The sequence below is a fragment of the Tachyglossus aculeatus genome, chromosome 21, assembly GCF_015852505.1.
Source record: "Tachyglossus aculeatus isolate mTacAcu1 chromosome 21, mTacAcu1.pri, whole genome shotgun sequence".
NCBI classification, from domain to species: Eukaryota; Metazoa; Chordata; class Mammalia; order Monotremata; family Tachyglossidae; genus Tachyglossus; species Tachyglossus aculeatus.
This window is the reverse complement of record NC_052086.1, coordinates 12,911,523-12,926,747: the sequence shown is the minus strand read 5'-3', so window position 1 is coordinate 12,926,747 and position 15,225 is coordinate 12,911,523. Positions and strand designations below refer to the sequence as shown.

General features: G+C 50.8%; 1 protein-coding gene across 1 annotated transcript; it reads left to right on the top strand.

Moving 5' to 3' along the window:
- The first annotated feature begins 2,904 nt into the window (after positions 1-2,904).
- LOC119941841 lies at positions 2,905-9,924 on the top strand. The gene is made up of 6 exons (XM_038762348.1): positions 2,905-3,150; positions 4,190-4,435; positions 6,228-6,575; positions 6,994-7,299; positions 8,382-8,504; positions 8,709-9,924. Exons 1-6 carry the CDS (start codon positions 3,108-3,110, stop codon positions 9,665-9,667), a joined length of 2,025 nt encoding a protein of 674 aa, XP_038618276.1. The 5' UTR covers positions 2,905-3,107; the 3' UTR covers positions 9,668-9,924.
- The last annotated feature ends 5,301 nt before the right edge of the window (positions 9,925-15,225 follow it).

Sequence of the window (15,225 nt, the reverse complement as noted above, 5' to 3'; positions counted from 1 at the left end):
TTGGGGAACCTAGAGAGACGGTCCCTACCCAACAACGGGCTCACGGTCTAGAAGGGGGGAGACAGACAAGACTAAACAAGGAGACAGGTGTCAATACCGTCAGAATAAAGAGAATTATAGCTAGAGACACAGAATGAATAAAATAAATAGAGGAATAAATAGGTACAAATAGACACAAGTGCTATGGGGAGGTAAAGGGCGAGAGGGGGCCGTTGGCGGGTGGTCACGGGCTACTTCATTCATTCATCGTATTTAGTGAGCGCTTACTGTGTGCAGAGCACTGTACTAAGCGCTTGGGAAGCAGCGTGGCTCAGCGGAAAGAGCACGGGCTTTGGAGTCGCACTCCCTCTGCCTTGCTTCCTTCTCCCCACAGCACTTGTGTCTATTTGTACCTATTTATTCCTCTATTTATTTTATTCATGCTGTGTATCTAGCTATAATTCTCTTTATTCTGACGGTATGGACACCTGTCTCCCTGTTTAGTCTTGTCTGTCTCCCCCCTTCTAGACCGTGAGCCCGTTGTTGGGTAGGGGCCGTTTCTCTAGGTTGCCCAATTGGAATTAATTAATGATGGCATTTATTAAGCGCTTTACTATGTGCAAAGCACTGTTCTAAGCGCTGGGGAGGTTACAAGGTAATCAGGTTGAAACACGGGGGCTCACAGTCTTAATCCTCATTTTACAGATGAGGGAACTGAGGCACAGAGAATAATAATGATGGCATTTATTAAGCGCTTACGATGTGCAAAGCACTGTTCTAAGCGCTGGGGAGGATACAAGGTAATCAGGTTGTCCCACGGGGGGGCTTACAGTCTTAATCCCCATTTTACAGATGAGGTAACTGAGGCGCAGAGAATAATAATAATAATAATGGCATTTATTAAGCGCTTACTAAGTGCAAAGCACTGTTCTAAGCACTGGGGAGGTTACAAGGTGATCAGGTGGTCCCACGGGGGCTCACAGTCTTAATCCTCATTTTACAGATGAGGGAACTGAGGCACAGAGAATAATAATGATGGCATTTATTAAGCGCTTACTATGTGCAAAGCACTGTTCTAAGCGCTGGGGAGGATACAAGGTAATCAGATTGTCCCACGGGGGGGCTTACAGTCTTAATCCCCATTTTACAGATGAGGTAACTGAGGCGCAGAGAATAATAATAATAATAATAATGGCATTTATTAAGCGCTTACTATGTGCAAAGCACTGTTCTAAGCGCTGGACAGAGAAGTGAAGTGCCCAAAGTCACACAGCTGACAATTGGTGGAGCCGGGATTTGAACCCATGACCTCTGACTCATTCATTCATTCATCGTATTTATTGAGCGCTTACTGTGTGCAGAGCACTGTACTAAGCGCTTGGGAAGTCCAACTGGGCAACCTAGAGAGACGGTCTCTACCCAACAACGGGCTCACGGTCTATAAGGGGGGAGACAGAACAAGACAAAACAAGGAGACAGGTGTCAATACCGTTAGAATAAATAGAATTATGGCTAGATACACAGCATGAATAAAATAAATAGAGGAATAAATAGGTACAAATAGACACAAGTGCGGTGGGGAGGGGAAGGGGGGAGGGCAGAGGGAGGGAGTGGGGCGATGGGGAGGGGAGGAAAAGGGCGAGAGGGGGCCGTTGGTGGGTGGTCACGGGCTACTTCATTCATTCATCGTATTTATTGAGCGCTTACTGTGTGCAGAGCACTGTACTAAACGCTTGGGAAGTCCAAGTTGGCAACATCTAGAGACGGTCCCTACCCAACAGTGGGCTCACAGTCTAGAAGGGGGAAACAGAGAACAAAACAAAACATATTAACAAAATAAAATAAATAGAATAAATATGTACAAGTAAAATAGAGTAATAAATACGTATAAACATATATACATATATACAGGTGCTGAGCGCTTACTGTGTGCAGAGCATTGTACTAAGCGCTTGGGAAGTACAAGTTGGCGACATATAGAGACGGTCTCTACCCAACAACGGGCTCACAGTCTGGAAGGGGGGAGACAGACCACAAAACAAGGAGACGGGTGTCAATACCGTCAGAATAAAGAGAATTATAGCTAGATACACAGCATGAATAAAATAAATAGAGGAATAAATAGGTACAAATGGACACAAGTGCGGTGGGGAGGGGAAGGGGGCGATGGGGAGGGGAGGAAAAGGGCGAGAGGGGACCGTTGGCGGGTGGTCACAGGCTACTTCATCGTATTTATTGAGCGCTTACTGTGTGCAGAGCACTGTACTAAGCGTTTGGGAAGTGCAATTGGGCAACCCAGAGAGACGGTCTCTACCCAACAACGGGCTCACGGTCTAGAAGGGGGGAGACACACAAGACAAAACAAGGAGAAAGGTGTCAATACCGTCAGAATAAAGAGAATTATAGCTAGATACACAGCATGAATAAAATAAATAGAGGAATAAATAGGTACAAATAGACACAAGTGCGGTGGGGAGGGGAAGGGGGCGATGGGGAGGGGAGGAAAAGGGCGAGAGGGGCCCGTTGGCGGGTGGTCACAGGCTACTTCATCGTATTTATTGAGCGCTTACTGTGTGCAGAGCACTGTACTAAGCGCTTGGGAAGTCCAATTGGGCAACCTAGAGAGACGGTCTCTACCCAACAACGGGCTCACGGTCTAGAAGGGGGGAGACAGACAAGACAAAACAAGGAGACAGGTGTCAGTACCGTCAGAATAAAGAGAATTATAGCTAGATACACAACATGAATAAAATAAATAGAGGAATAAATAGGTACAAATGGACACAAGTGCGGTGGGGAGGGGAGGAAAAGGGCGAGAGGGGACCGTTGGAGACTCCCGGGTTAGAAGGGAGGGTGAGCACGAGCTGTGACGGTTGCCCAGTCTGGTCACCCTTCCTCTCTCCTTGAAGGTTTCTGTGTCTGGGAAAGCCACGGGGCTTATAGAGGTGGGAGTGGGGTCTGTGGGGGTCTTTCCTAAATGGTCCACGTAGCCCCACTTCCCCGCAAATTCAGAGCCTGCCATATTTCAACCCGAAGCCCCTGAGCAAGGCGGGGGGAACTGGAGGAGACTAGCTGGGGCCTGGCCCCCTTTTCCTCCTCTCCTGCCTGCCCTCTCCACGCTTCCCAACATGGAGGGGCTTCTCTGGCTCTGGTTTGGGCTTGAGGTAGTGGGTGAGTTTACCATCATCGCTCTTGGGAGGACCTTGTGGGGAGGGTCGCTTGGGAGGATGAAGGGGTTTTAGACTGTGAGCCCACTGTTGGGTAGGGACTGTCTCTATATGTTGCCAATTTGTACTTCCCAAGCGCTTAGTACGGTGCTCTGCACACGGTAAGCGCTCAATAAATGCGATTGATGATTAGTCAAATCGCTCCCCGGATCCCCCTTTTAGACTGTGAGCCCAATGTTGGGTAGGGACTGTCTCTATATGTTGCCAATTTGTACTTCCCAAGCGCTTAGTACAGTGCTCTGCACATAGTAAGTGCTCAATAAATAAGATTGATTGATTGATTGATTGATCAGGACAGGAACCAGAAGCTGGGAGATGGGGGGGGTCGATGAGGCATATTTATCCATCATTTCTAGTGAGGAGGGCACTGGGCTAAGGGCTTGGGAGATGAACTGAAATACAGGCCCCAGCGCAAGGCTTACGGCGCCCATCTCGTCCTCAGAGGGACCTGCCGCCTAGCTGGTCAGCATCATCATCAGTCGTATTTATTGAGCGCTTCCTGTGTGCAGAGCACTGTACTAAGCGCTTGGGAAGTACAAGTTGGCAACATATAGAGACAGTCCCTACCCAACAGTGGGCTCACAGTCTAAAAGCAGGGAGCTAAAAATCGCCCTTAAGGAGGGCTTACGGGGGGACCAAATGGCAGCTGCTTTGTGGGAGATGGCAGTTCAGCCAAACTGCTGCAATCAGGACAAATGGGAAACAGTAGCATTAACTTATTCTGGGGAAAGACTTGGAAGAAGGGGGGGTTTGCAGGGTTAAGTTTTGGTGTGAGTTCTGGGGGAAAGGAGGAGCAAATAGGGGTACTCTTGGCTTGGGGTGAGGAAGGGACAGAGTAGAGGAGTGAGGATGGGGAGAATCTCCTATCACACCCGGTGGATTTCCTCTTCCCAACTCAGCCACTTTCCACGTTTCCATGGATCCTTCCCCGGTGCTGGTCCCACCAGGCTCGAACATACTCCTGCAGTGCCTTTTCCCCCCAGGAAGGGAGGGTTCCCCCCTTCCCACTGTGGCCTGGCACCACGACCAAGGGTTGCTGGCAGAATTTGATGGGATCCTTGTGACCCAGAGGCCGGGCACTGAGCTGCCGTGGGGCACAGGGGGTATCCAGAAGGGCAATGCCTCCCTCCTCCTCCACCGTGTGGCTTTGGGAGACCTGGGCCTTTATCGCTGCTCTGTGAACGTGGGGGGACAGCGGGGTGAGGCCAGCATACTGCTGGAAGCCGCAGGTAAGCGAGAATCCCGTCTCTAGGACTAAGGGGAGGTCGGAAAGTGACGCGCAATCCCAACCGGATTTTATCATCATCATCAATCGTATTTATTGAGCGCTTACTATGTGCGGAGCACTGTACTAAGTGCTTGGGAAGTACAAATTGGCAACATATAGAGACAGTCCCTACCCAACAGTGGGCTCACAGTCTAAAAGGGGAAGACGGAGAACAAAACCAAACATACTAACAAAATAAAATAAATAGAATAGATATGTACAAGTAAAACAAATAAATAAATGAATAGAGTAATAAATATGTACAAACATATATACATATATACAGGATACATATATCCATACCCTTCCCAATGCAGCGAGTAGAGAACCTCCCTGGGTAAGGAGCGGGGGCCTCAATTCTGCTACCTTGAGTGGGTCCTTCTGACCAGATCTATTTGATGATGATGGTATTTGTTGGGCACTTACTATGTGCCAGGCACTGTTCTAAGCACTGGGGTAGATACAAGCAAACCGGGTTGGACACAGTCCCTGTCCCACATAATAATAATAATGATGGCATTTATGAAGCGCTTACTGTGTGCAAAGCACTGCTCTAAGATCTGGGGTGGTTACAAGGTGATAAGGTTGCCCCACTGGGGGCTCACAGTCTTAATCCCCATTTTACAGATGAGGGAACTGAGGCACAGAGAAGTGAAGTGACTTGCCCCAGGTCACACAGCAGACAAGTGGCGGAGCCAGGATTAGAACCCATGTCCTCTGACTCCCAAGCCTGGGATTTTCCCACTAAGCTATGCTGCTTCTCCCAGTACAGTCTCCCAGGACCAAGAAAAATAGTGACCTGCAGCTGGACACTCCTACCTTCACTCTGTAGCGTATAATTAACTGTCATTCATTCAATCGTATTTATTGAGCGCTTACTGTGTGCAGAGCACTGTACTAAGCGCTTGGGAAGTACAAGTCGGCAACATATAGAGACGGTCCCTACCCAACAGCGGGTTCACAGTCTAGAAGGGGGAAACAGACAACAGAACAAACTACCCCTACCCCACTCTGTGTCTAGGAAATTGAGGGTCTGGTCTTTGAGTCTCTTAAGGGACTAGCCCTCATTACTTCTGTCACTCTTATGCTTCACTTTTCCCCTCAATCAATCAATCAATCAATCGTATTTATTGAGCACTTACTAGATACGATTGAATGAATGAATGAATGATGTGTCTGTTGTATTGTGCTCTTCCGAATGCTTAGTCCAGTGCTCTGCACACAATAAGCGCTCAGTAAATATGACTGACTGATTGACATTCCCTGCCCGCAGTGAGTTTACACGCTAGAGGGGGAGCTAGACATTAATATAAATAAATTATGGATATGTACGTAAGTGCTTTGGGGCTGAGGTGAGGGGGGCGAATAAAGGGAGCAAATTAGGGTGATGCAGAAGGGAGTGGGTGAAAAGGAAATGAGGGCTTAGTCAGGGAAGGCCTCTTGGAGGAGATGCGCCTTCGATAAGGCTTTGAGGGCAGTTAGCTGGGGAACACCCTTTGGTTGCGGTGTTAAAAATGGGGAGGGATTTGATGTGGGGGAATCGGTCTCGGGGACGGTCACGAATAATGGATCGAAGCGGGCCCGCTGCTGTGCTCTGGGGGGACCAGGTGGAGGTGAGTGCTATCCAGAGCACAGTCACATTTGATTTTCTCCCACTCTTCCCCTTTTTCTCTCGGCTCTTGCTTCTCTGCCTCCTGCGGCCCCTTCTCTCTTGCGCGCCTTTTTAATCTCACATTCCTTCTTTCTCCCATCAGGTACCCACCTGCAGATCTACACAGAGCCCTCCTCCCGGGCGGTCATCGGGTCTCCTTCGCTACTCAAGTGCCGCTTCAGCATAGGGGACGTCGTCGACCCGAGTTCGCTCCGCGTGAACTGGGTGGCCCCGGGGGGTCACACCGTGACCCAGTTCCCCCCGGGGTGGAAGGAAAATGGGGAGAGTCCCGGGGGATCCTTGGCGTTAGGGTCCATCTCCGAGGAGGAGCTGCGTTTGGGCAATGCCTCGCTGACCCTGAGGGTGCGGCCGGGAGACGAGGGGCCTTACACCTGCACTGTGGGCTACCGGAATGAGGAGCAGCACAGCGAGACCCTCGTCAGTGTCTTCGGTGAGTTGGCCGGGGTGGGGACATTGCCTCCGTACCTAAACCTTAGAACTTAGAACAGTGCTTTGCACATAGTAAGCACTTAATAAATGCCATTATTATTAAACCTCAGGGCTCCGTCTCCCTTCACCGGGCCCGCCTGGAGTACTCTGAGTTAGAGCCAACTGCTTCCAGCTCCTCCGGCTTCCTAGAGCCAGGGTCCCGAGGAGAGGGAGGCCTTTACTCCCAGACTCCCGGCCCCCTCCGGCCTTTGGATCCCACCTCTCCCGCACACCGTTATCCGCTTGGCCCTTCCGTCCTTTTCCCCGACTCTGCTGGGATCCAGCTAAATGAAATCAATCAATCAAAGGGTTTTATCGAGCCCTTCCTGTGGGCAAGCATTCTTAATGTCTCTGTCTCTCGCTCTTTCTGCCCCCACTAGCTGTGCCCCACCTCTCATTACCTCCAGTCCAAGGCTCTCTGGAGGAGAAGATTCTCCTCCTGTGTGAGGTCCTCGGTTTCTACCCTGCGGAGGGCCTGAGGGCCCAGTGGCTGCGGGATGAGCAGGAGGTCTCTGGAGCCCTTATGGAGCGCCCCCGGCTCAACTCCAATGGGACCTTCGACTTGAAGGTGACTCTTCCCTTGACCCTACAATCCCGGGACCTGGGAGCCTCCTTTGTCTGCCGAGTGGACCACCCTGCCCTGGAACAGCCCTTGCATCAGACTCTGCAAATGAAGATTCGCAAAGGTAGGGAGGAGTGGAGGGGGGAGAAGAGCGAGAGAGGGACAGAGGAAGGGAGGGAGGGAGGAAGGAAGGAAGGAAAGAAGGGAGGGAGGGAGGGAGGAAGGAAGGAAGGAAGAAAGGAAGGAAGGAAGGAAGGAAGGAAGGGAGAGAGAGAGAAAGAAAAAGAGAAAGAAAAAAGGAAAGAAAGAAAGAAAAAGAAAGAAGGCAGGAAGGAAAGAAGGAAGGAAGGAAGGAAGGAACGAACGAAGGGAGAGAGAAAGCAAAAGAGAAAGAAAAAAGGAAAGAAAGAAAGAAAAAGAAAGAAGGCAGGAAGGAAAGAAAAAGAAAGAAATAAAAAGAAAGAAAGAAAAAGAAAGAAAGAAAAAGAAAGAAGGGAGGAAAGAAAGAAAGAAAAAAGAGAGAAAGAGAGAGAGAGAGAGAAAGAAAGAAAAATAAAGAAGGAAAGAAAGAAAGAAAAAGAGAAAGAAAGAAGGAAAGAAAGAAAGAAAGAAAGAAAAAGAGAAAGAAAGAAGGCAGGAAAGAAAGAAAGAAAAAGAAGGAAGGAAGGAAGGAAAGAAGAGAAAGAAAGAAGGCAAGAAAGAAAGAAGAGAAAGAAAGAAGGCAGGAAAGAAAGAAGAGAAAGAAAGAAGAGAAAGAGAGAAGGCTGGAAAGAAAGAAAGAAAAAGAAAGAAGGAAGGAAAGAGAAAGAAAGAAAGGAAGAAAGAAGGAAAGAAAAAGAGAAAGAAAAAGAGAAAGAGAAGGAAGGAAAGAGAGAAAGAAAGAAAAAGAGAAAGAAAGAAGGGTTTTATTGGGGAAGAACAACGGGATTGTCGAGAAAGGACAAAGATAGTGTGAAAGGAGAGGTTAGGAGAGGGATTGTGTTCTGAAGCACAGGGAGAAATTGAGCCCAAGAGAGATGGAGTGTGGAAGTGGGAATAAAGGCAGGTCTTGGAAGGTGAAGTCATAGATGTTTGAGTTGTGTTCCCTGGGAGAATTGCTTAATGGGGGAGAGCTGGGCTGAGGGGACATTATAGCTGCTGTCACTCCTGGTATTGTGCGAAGGATGCTGATGATGAACCTGATCAAATATCTCCCCTTTTCTCTAGCAGGAGAATGGCAGCGAGCTAATCAGAACCCCAGCGGCACTTCTTTCGGCATTATCTTAATCATTGTCCTGGCCATCACTCTGCTAGCCATAGCCACAACCCACAGGTGGAGCAGATGGAGAGGTGACTAAAATGGATGGGAAAGGAAGCAGGGTGGAAGGGAAATGGGAGATCACTAGTGATGGGGGGATGAGAAGGAGGCGGGGAAGGGGGAGGTGATGGAGTAGGGATGTTGGGGTATAAGGGGAATCTGAGGGAATGGGGTGGCTCTGGGATTGTTGGGAGTTTGAAAAGCAGGGAAACAGGGAGTTATCTCTCTCTTTGCAGAAAGGGGAGCATCTCTGTCTCAGCTACCTTCATCCCCTTCTCTAGACTTAGAGGTGGAGCAGAGAGAGACTCGGACGGCTGCGGATGGGCAGGATAGAGAGCAGCCGCCGCCGAAAATTGGGTCCCAATTTTCTGGGAGAGCTTGGAAGACGGAAGGACAGTTCCCAAAGGGAGAAGAAGAATCTGAGGGAAAACCCCCGAGCGAGGAAGGATTCAGGAATAACGAAGGACAGCTTGGGGGAGAAGACAGAGAGACTGAGGAACAGACCTCAGGGTGGGCTGGGGCTGAGGGACAGGAGGCGGGAGGAGAACTCAAGGACCAGGCAACGGAGAGTATTGGGAAAGGGACTGAGGGGCAGATAGTGGCGGAGGGTGGAGGGGATAATGAGGGACAGGCCAAGGGGGACGGTGAAGGAGGGTTAGAGGGACAGATCATCCTGGAGACCGAAGGGCAGGTGATGGGTGAGAATGAAGGACCAGTAATAAGGGGTAGTGGAGAACGAGTCGACGGACAGATAACGGGAGGGGACAAAGAAGGGGACGGGGGTGGGACTGTGGAGCCTGCAGTGGGGTGTGATCGAAGAGATAACCAAGGACTCGGACTAGGGGATAACAGAGGACGAGAAATTGAGGGGCAGGGATTGGGGGAGGACGGAGAACGGAACGAGGGTCCTAGAGGTGGAAGTGGAGAAGCTATACAACAGGCAGTGGTTGAGGATGGAGACGAGGAGGAGGATGAAGGAAGGCGCGAGGAAGAGGTAGGGCGGGAGCCTGAAAGAGGCATTCTGGAACAGGAAGTTGGGGAGGGGAGACAAGAGTCTGAGGGACAAGTTGAGGGAGAAATGGAGGGACACATCCCGAAGCAGGATGGAGAAGGGACCAAAGAACAGAACGCAAAGGGATTTGGGGAAGATGGGGTGCAGTCCACGAGTGCAGAAGGGAGACCGGGGGTTATATGAAGAGAAAGAGGAACAAGATCCAAGAGGGGATAGAAAAACCAAGGCATAACCAAAGGAAAGGGACGTGGGGGTGGGGGGACGCTCAGGAAACTGCCCACAGGAGAAAATGAAGCGAGATTTTCCTCACAGGGGAAAAAGCCCCCCCGGCATTGAAGGAAATGGGAAGTAGGGGAAATTAAAAAGGCCATAAATCTACCACTGTGAGAAGATAGCGGGGAAAGGGCATTGGAGAGACGGGCCAAAGTTCCTCCCTTAGAGCTGGCTACAAGTTTTAGATTAAAAAATTCTGAATAGGTCTTGGCATTGCTATTGTTTCTTGGTTTGGGGATGAGTCATCGGGGGGCAGTTTTGGGGGATTGGTAAAGAGACAGGTGCTAGATTGGGTTTTGAATTAGAAATTGGAATCGAACAGGGGAGAAATTGAGTGTGGTGAGTTGGGGGGGGGGGGGGCGGTCGTAATAATTAAGCCATCTACAATCTGTCGATCAATCAAGACTCTTTATTAAGCACCCACATGAACTGAGCTGTGCCCTTGGAAAAGTACAATAGAATTACTAGACATGATTCCTACTCTCAGATTTTCCGAAGCAGCATGGCTCAGGGGAAAGAGTGCAGGCTCGGGAGTCAGAGGTCATGGGTTCCAATCCCGGCTCCGCCAGTTGTCAGCTGTGTGACCTTGGGCAAGTCATTTAACTTCAGCGCTTAGAACAGTGCTTTGCACATAGTAAGCGCTTAATAAACACTATCATTATTATTATTATTTTCTGTGCCTCAGTTACCTCATCTGTAAAATGGGGATTAAGACTGTGAACCCCACAGAGGACAATCTGATAGCCTTGTATCCTCCCCAGCGCTTAGAACAGTGCTTCGCACATAGTAAGCGCTTAACAAATGCCATCATCATTATTATCATTTTACATATTTTAAAAATTTACAAGTTTTGAGGGTTTGTTTGCTTTTTTCAACTGAGACCTCCGCCCCTGAGGGACAGGAACCACGTCTAACTCCCACCCGGGCATTTTTCCCCAACGCTTAATACAGTGTTCTGCACACAGTAAGCGCATAATAAATATTCATTCATTCATTCATTCAGTCGTATTTATTGAGCGCTTACTGTGTGCAGAGCACTGTACTAAGCGCTTGGGAAGTCCAAGTTGGCAACATATAGAGACGGTCCCTACCCAACAGCGGGCTCACAGTCTAGAAGGGGGAGACAGACAACAAAACATATTAACAAAATAAAATAAATAGAATAGTAAATATGTACCAGTAAAATAGAGTAGCACTGTACTAAGCGCTTGGGAAAGTACGCTATAAATATCATTAGAGAAGCAGCGTGGCTCAGTGGAAAGAGCCCGGGCTTTGGAGTCAGAGGTCATGGGTTCGAATCCCGGATCCACCACATGTCTGCTGTGTGACCTTGGGCAAGTCACTTCACTTCACTGAGCCTCAGTTCCCTCATCTGTAAAATGGGGATTAAGACTGTGAGCCCCTGTGGGACAACCTGATCACTTTGTATCCCCCCAGTGCTTAGAACTGTGCTTTGCACATAGTAAGCGCTTAACAAATGCCAATATTATTATTATTATTATCATTACTACTACGGTCTAGTAGTAGTGAAGCCAAGCAAATACGGGAGTTCTAAACCCGTTCTTGGAGGAGCGCATTATTGGGAGCCTTTCCAGACTGTGAGCCTGTTGTTGGGTAGGGACCGTCTCTAGATGTTGCCGACTTGGACTTCCCAAGCGCTTAGTGCAGTGCCCTGCACATTGTAAGCGCTCAATAAATACGATGGAGCGAATGAATGAATGAGAAAGTAGCGCCAACCGCCTGGAGGGATGGACGAGAACCATGAGGAGAGAGCAGGGGCAGAGATGTAGATTTGGGTGTCATCAGCGTAGAGATGATAGTTGAAGCCGTAGGAGCGAATGAGTTCACCGAGGGAGTGTAGATCGAGAACAATAAATACGATTGATGATGATGATGATGAGAACAGAAGGGGACCAAGAACTGACCCTTGAGGACCCCCAACAGTATGGGGATGGGAGGGGGAGGAGGAGCCCCAAAAGGAGACTGAAAATGAACGGCCGGAGAGATAAGAGGAGAACCGGGAGAGGACGGAGTCTGTGAAGCCAAGGTTGGATAGCGTGTTGAGGAGAAGGGGGTGGTCCACAGTGTCGAAGGCAGCTGAGAGGTCGAGGAGGATTAGGATAGAGCCCTCATGTAGAGACGGTCCCTACCCAACAACGGGCTCATTCATTCATTCATTCAATTGTATTTATTGAGCGCTTACTGTGTGCAGAGCACTGTACTAAGCGCTTGGGAAGTCCAAGTCGGCAACATCTAGAGACGGTCCCTACCCAACAACAGGCTCACAGGCTGGAAGGGCTCCCAATAATGCGTTCTTCCAAGAACGGATTTAGAACTCCCGTAGTGGGCGCACAGTCTAGAAGGGGGAAGACAGACGACAAAACAAAACCTATGAACAAAATAAAATAAATAGAACATGTACACATAAAATAGAGTCAGCCCTCCCTGTCTATAGCCCTTCTCGATCTGTCAATCAATCGTATTTATCGAGCGCTTAATGTGTGCAGAACACTTAGAGAAGCAGCGTGGCTCAGTGGAAAGAGCCCGGGTTTCGGAGTCAGAGGCCATGGGTTCAAATCCCAGCTCCGCCAATTGTCAGCTGGGTGACTTTGGGCAAGTCACCTAACTCCTCTGTGCCTCAGCTCCCTCATCTGTAAAATGGGGGCTCACAATCTAGAAGGGGGAGGCATTAAGGATGTGATAGGATTACTGTAAAATTCCTTTAGGAAATAAGCTTAAAAGGTGAGGCGAGGTGATTTCCCTTAAACAAAGTGAAAAGGATCGTACTCCTTAGACCCCGAGCCCAGTTCCTCTCCCACTGCAAAATTTGAGGGAGTTTTACCTCTTTGTGCGGAAACATGACAAAATCTTATCTGAAGCATCTTTTCCGCCTAGGATGACCCCAAGAAACACTTCACTAGAATGCAAATTTCAGCATTCTCTTACTACCACCAGCCTCTCGAACTGGGAACAAATTATCCTTTCAGGGAGGGAGACAAGGAGTAGGTACATTTCATGGAAAATTCCAGTGTCTCGAATTGGGAACAAATTATCCTTTCAGGGAGGGAGACAAGGAGTAGGTACATTTCATGGAAAATTATCTTACAGGGAGTGATAAGCGCTTAGTCCGGTGCTCTGCACACAGTAAGGGCTCAATAAATACGACTGAATGAATGAATTTATGGCTTTCCGCTTCTTGATAAACGGGCAGGGGAGGTGAACAGTGGACGCTCAGTAAATCCTGTTGACTGGGGAGGCGGGTCTGCTTGTGATACTGTAGGAGAGTTTGAATTTATACAGCATAACCAACTCTAGTCATGAAGGATAGTAGTCTTAAAATCCACAGAAAACCATTCATCTCGTTTTAGACGAAAGCTTCAATCATCGTTCTCCATCAAACCTAATCCCGGCTCTGCCCCTTGTCTGCTGTGTGATCTTGGGCAAATCCATTCAGTCGCATTTATTGAGAGCTTACTGTGCGCAGGGCACTGTACTAAGCGCTTGGAAAGTTCAATTTGGCAACATATAGACACAGTCCCTACCCAACAATGGGCTCACAGTCTAGAAGGAGGAGGCAGACGGCAAAACAAAACAAGAATATGGACATAAGTGCTGAGGGGCTGAGGGGAGGGGTGATAAAGGGTACAAATCCAAAGGGCAAAGGCATCCCAAATAGGAGAGGGAGTAAGGAAAATGAGGGCTTAGCTGGGCAAGGCCTCTTGGAGGAGATGGGATTTTACTCAAGTTTGGAAGGTGGGGAGACTGGAAGTCTGTCGGACATGAATGGGGAGGGAGTTCCGAGCCAGAGCGAGGATGGAGATGAGAGGGTTGGCAGTGAGATCACTTCTGCGCCTCAGTCACCTCATCTGTAAAATGGGGATGAAGACCGTGAGCCCCCAGATTGGCGGGGCTCAGTGGAAAGAGAGCCCGGGCTTTGGAGTCAGAGGTCGTGGGTTCAAATCCCCGCTCCGCCACTTCATCATCATCATCAATCGTATTTATTGAGCGCTTACTATGTGCAGAGCACTGTACTAAGCGCTTGGGAAGTACAAATTGGCAACACATCGAGACGGTCCTCTGTGTGACAGTCCACTTGTCCGCTGTGTGACTTGGGGCGAGTCACTTCACTGGGCCTCAGTTGTCTCATCTGTCAAATGGGGATGAAGACTGGGAGCCCCCCCCCGTGGGACAACCTGATCACCTTGTATCCACCCCAGCGCTTAGAACAGCGCTTTGCGCATAGTGAGCGCTTAACAAATACCATCATCATTATTAATTAAGCGCTCAATAAGGACGATGGAAGGAATGATTGAATGAATGAATGAGGAAGGGCGGCGGGAAGAGAGCGGACTATCGCGATATTTCTCTCTCTCACGCGAATTGGGCGCGACGAGGCGGGGGGGGGGCGGGAAATCCAGCGCATGCGCAGTGACGCCGGCTCACGCTCGCCTCAGGTTCCCCCCTTCCACCGCCTCACGCTTATTGTCAAGCGCCAGCCGCGCATGCGCATCCCACCCTCCCCCATCTCTTCCGCACTCAGACGACTCGGCGCGCACCCCCCAGCGCTAGATTTGTCCCTCGGCCCGCCCCGTCCCCCCCAATCCTTTCCCCCCGCCCCGAGGTAATCGGGTTGGCGCCTTCCTCCCCCTCCCCCCGCAAGGGGGCTCCCCTCTCCCTTCCGCGCGCCGTCCGCTGAGAGTGGAGGCGCATGCGCATTCCACTCCCCCATCCCTTCCCCGCTCAGACGATTCGGTGGAGGTTTGCCCCTCGGCCCGCCCGCCCCCCCAAGTAATCGTGTCGGAGCCCTCCTCCCCTCCCCCCCGCAAGGGGGCTCCCCTTTCCGCGCGCCAACGCCGGCCGCTGGGAGTAGGGGGCGCATGCGCATTCTACTCCCCGATCCCTTCCCCGCTCAGCCGATTCGGCGCGCACGCGCGCCAACGCCGTCCGCTGGGAGTGGGGGGCGCATGCGCATTCTACCCCCCCCCCCCCCCCGCAATCCCTTCTCCGCTTAGCCGATTCGGCGCGCGCCCCCAGCGCTAGATTTGCCCCTCGGCCCGCCCCGTCCCCCCACCCCCCACGGCAAGGGGGCTCCCCGCCCCTTCCCGCTCGCCGTCCCTTGCGCGCACGCGCCGTCCATGAAAGTGAGGGGCGCATGCGCATTCCACTCCCCCCATCTCTCCCCGCTCAGCCGACTCGGCGCGCGCCCCCAGCGCTAGATTTGCCCCTCGGCCCGCCCCGTCCTCCCCCCCTTCACCGCAAGGGGGCCGTCCTCCCTTCCCGCGCGCCGTCGCTTGCGCGCACGCGCCGGCCGCTGGGCGCATGCGCATTCTACTCCCCCCATCCCTTCCCCGCTCAGACGATTCGGCGCGCGCCCCCAGCGCTAGATTTGCCCCTCGGCCCGCCCCGTCCCCCCCCATCGGTAATCGTGTCGGCGCCCTGCTCCCTCCCCCCCCCGCAAGGGGGCTCCC

What these genes read in the sequence shown, in the direction of transcription:
- LOC119941841 (XM_038762348.1), top strand. Translation starts at nt 3,108, where the DNA reads ATGGAGGGGCTTCTCTGGCTCTGGTTTGGGCTTGAGGTAGTGG. An exon ending in GTTTGGGCTTGAGGTAGTGG is followed by an intron (nt 3,151 to 4,189) that starts GTGAGTTTACCA and finishes TTTTCCCCCCAG; the next exon opens with GAAGGGAGGGTTCCCCCCTT. An exon ending in CAGGTGGAGCAGATGGAGAG is followed by an intron (nt 8,505 to 8,708) that starts GTGACTAAAATG and finishes CTCTCTTTGCAG; the next exon opens with AAAGGGGAGCATCTCTGTCT.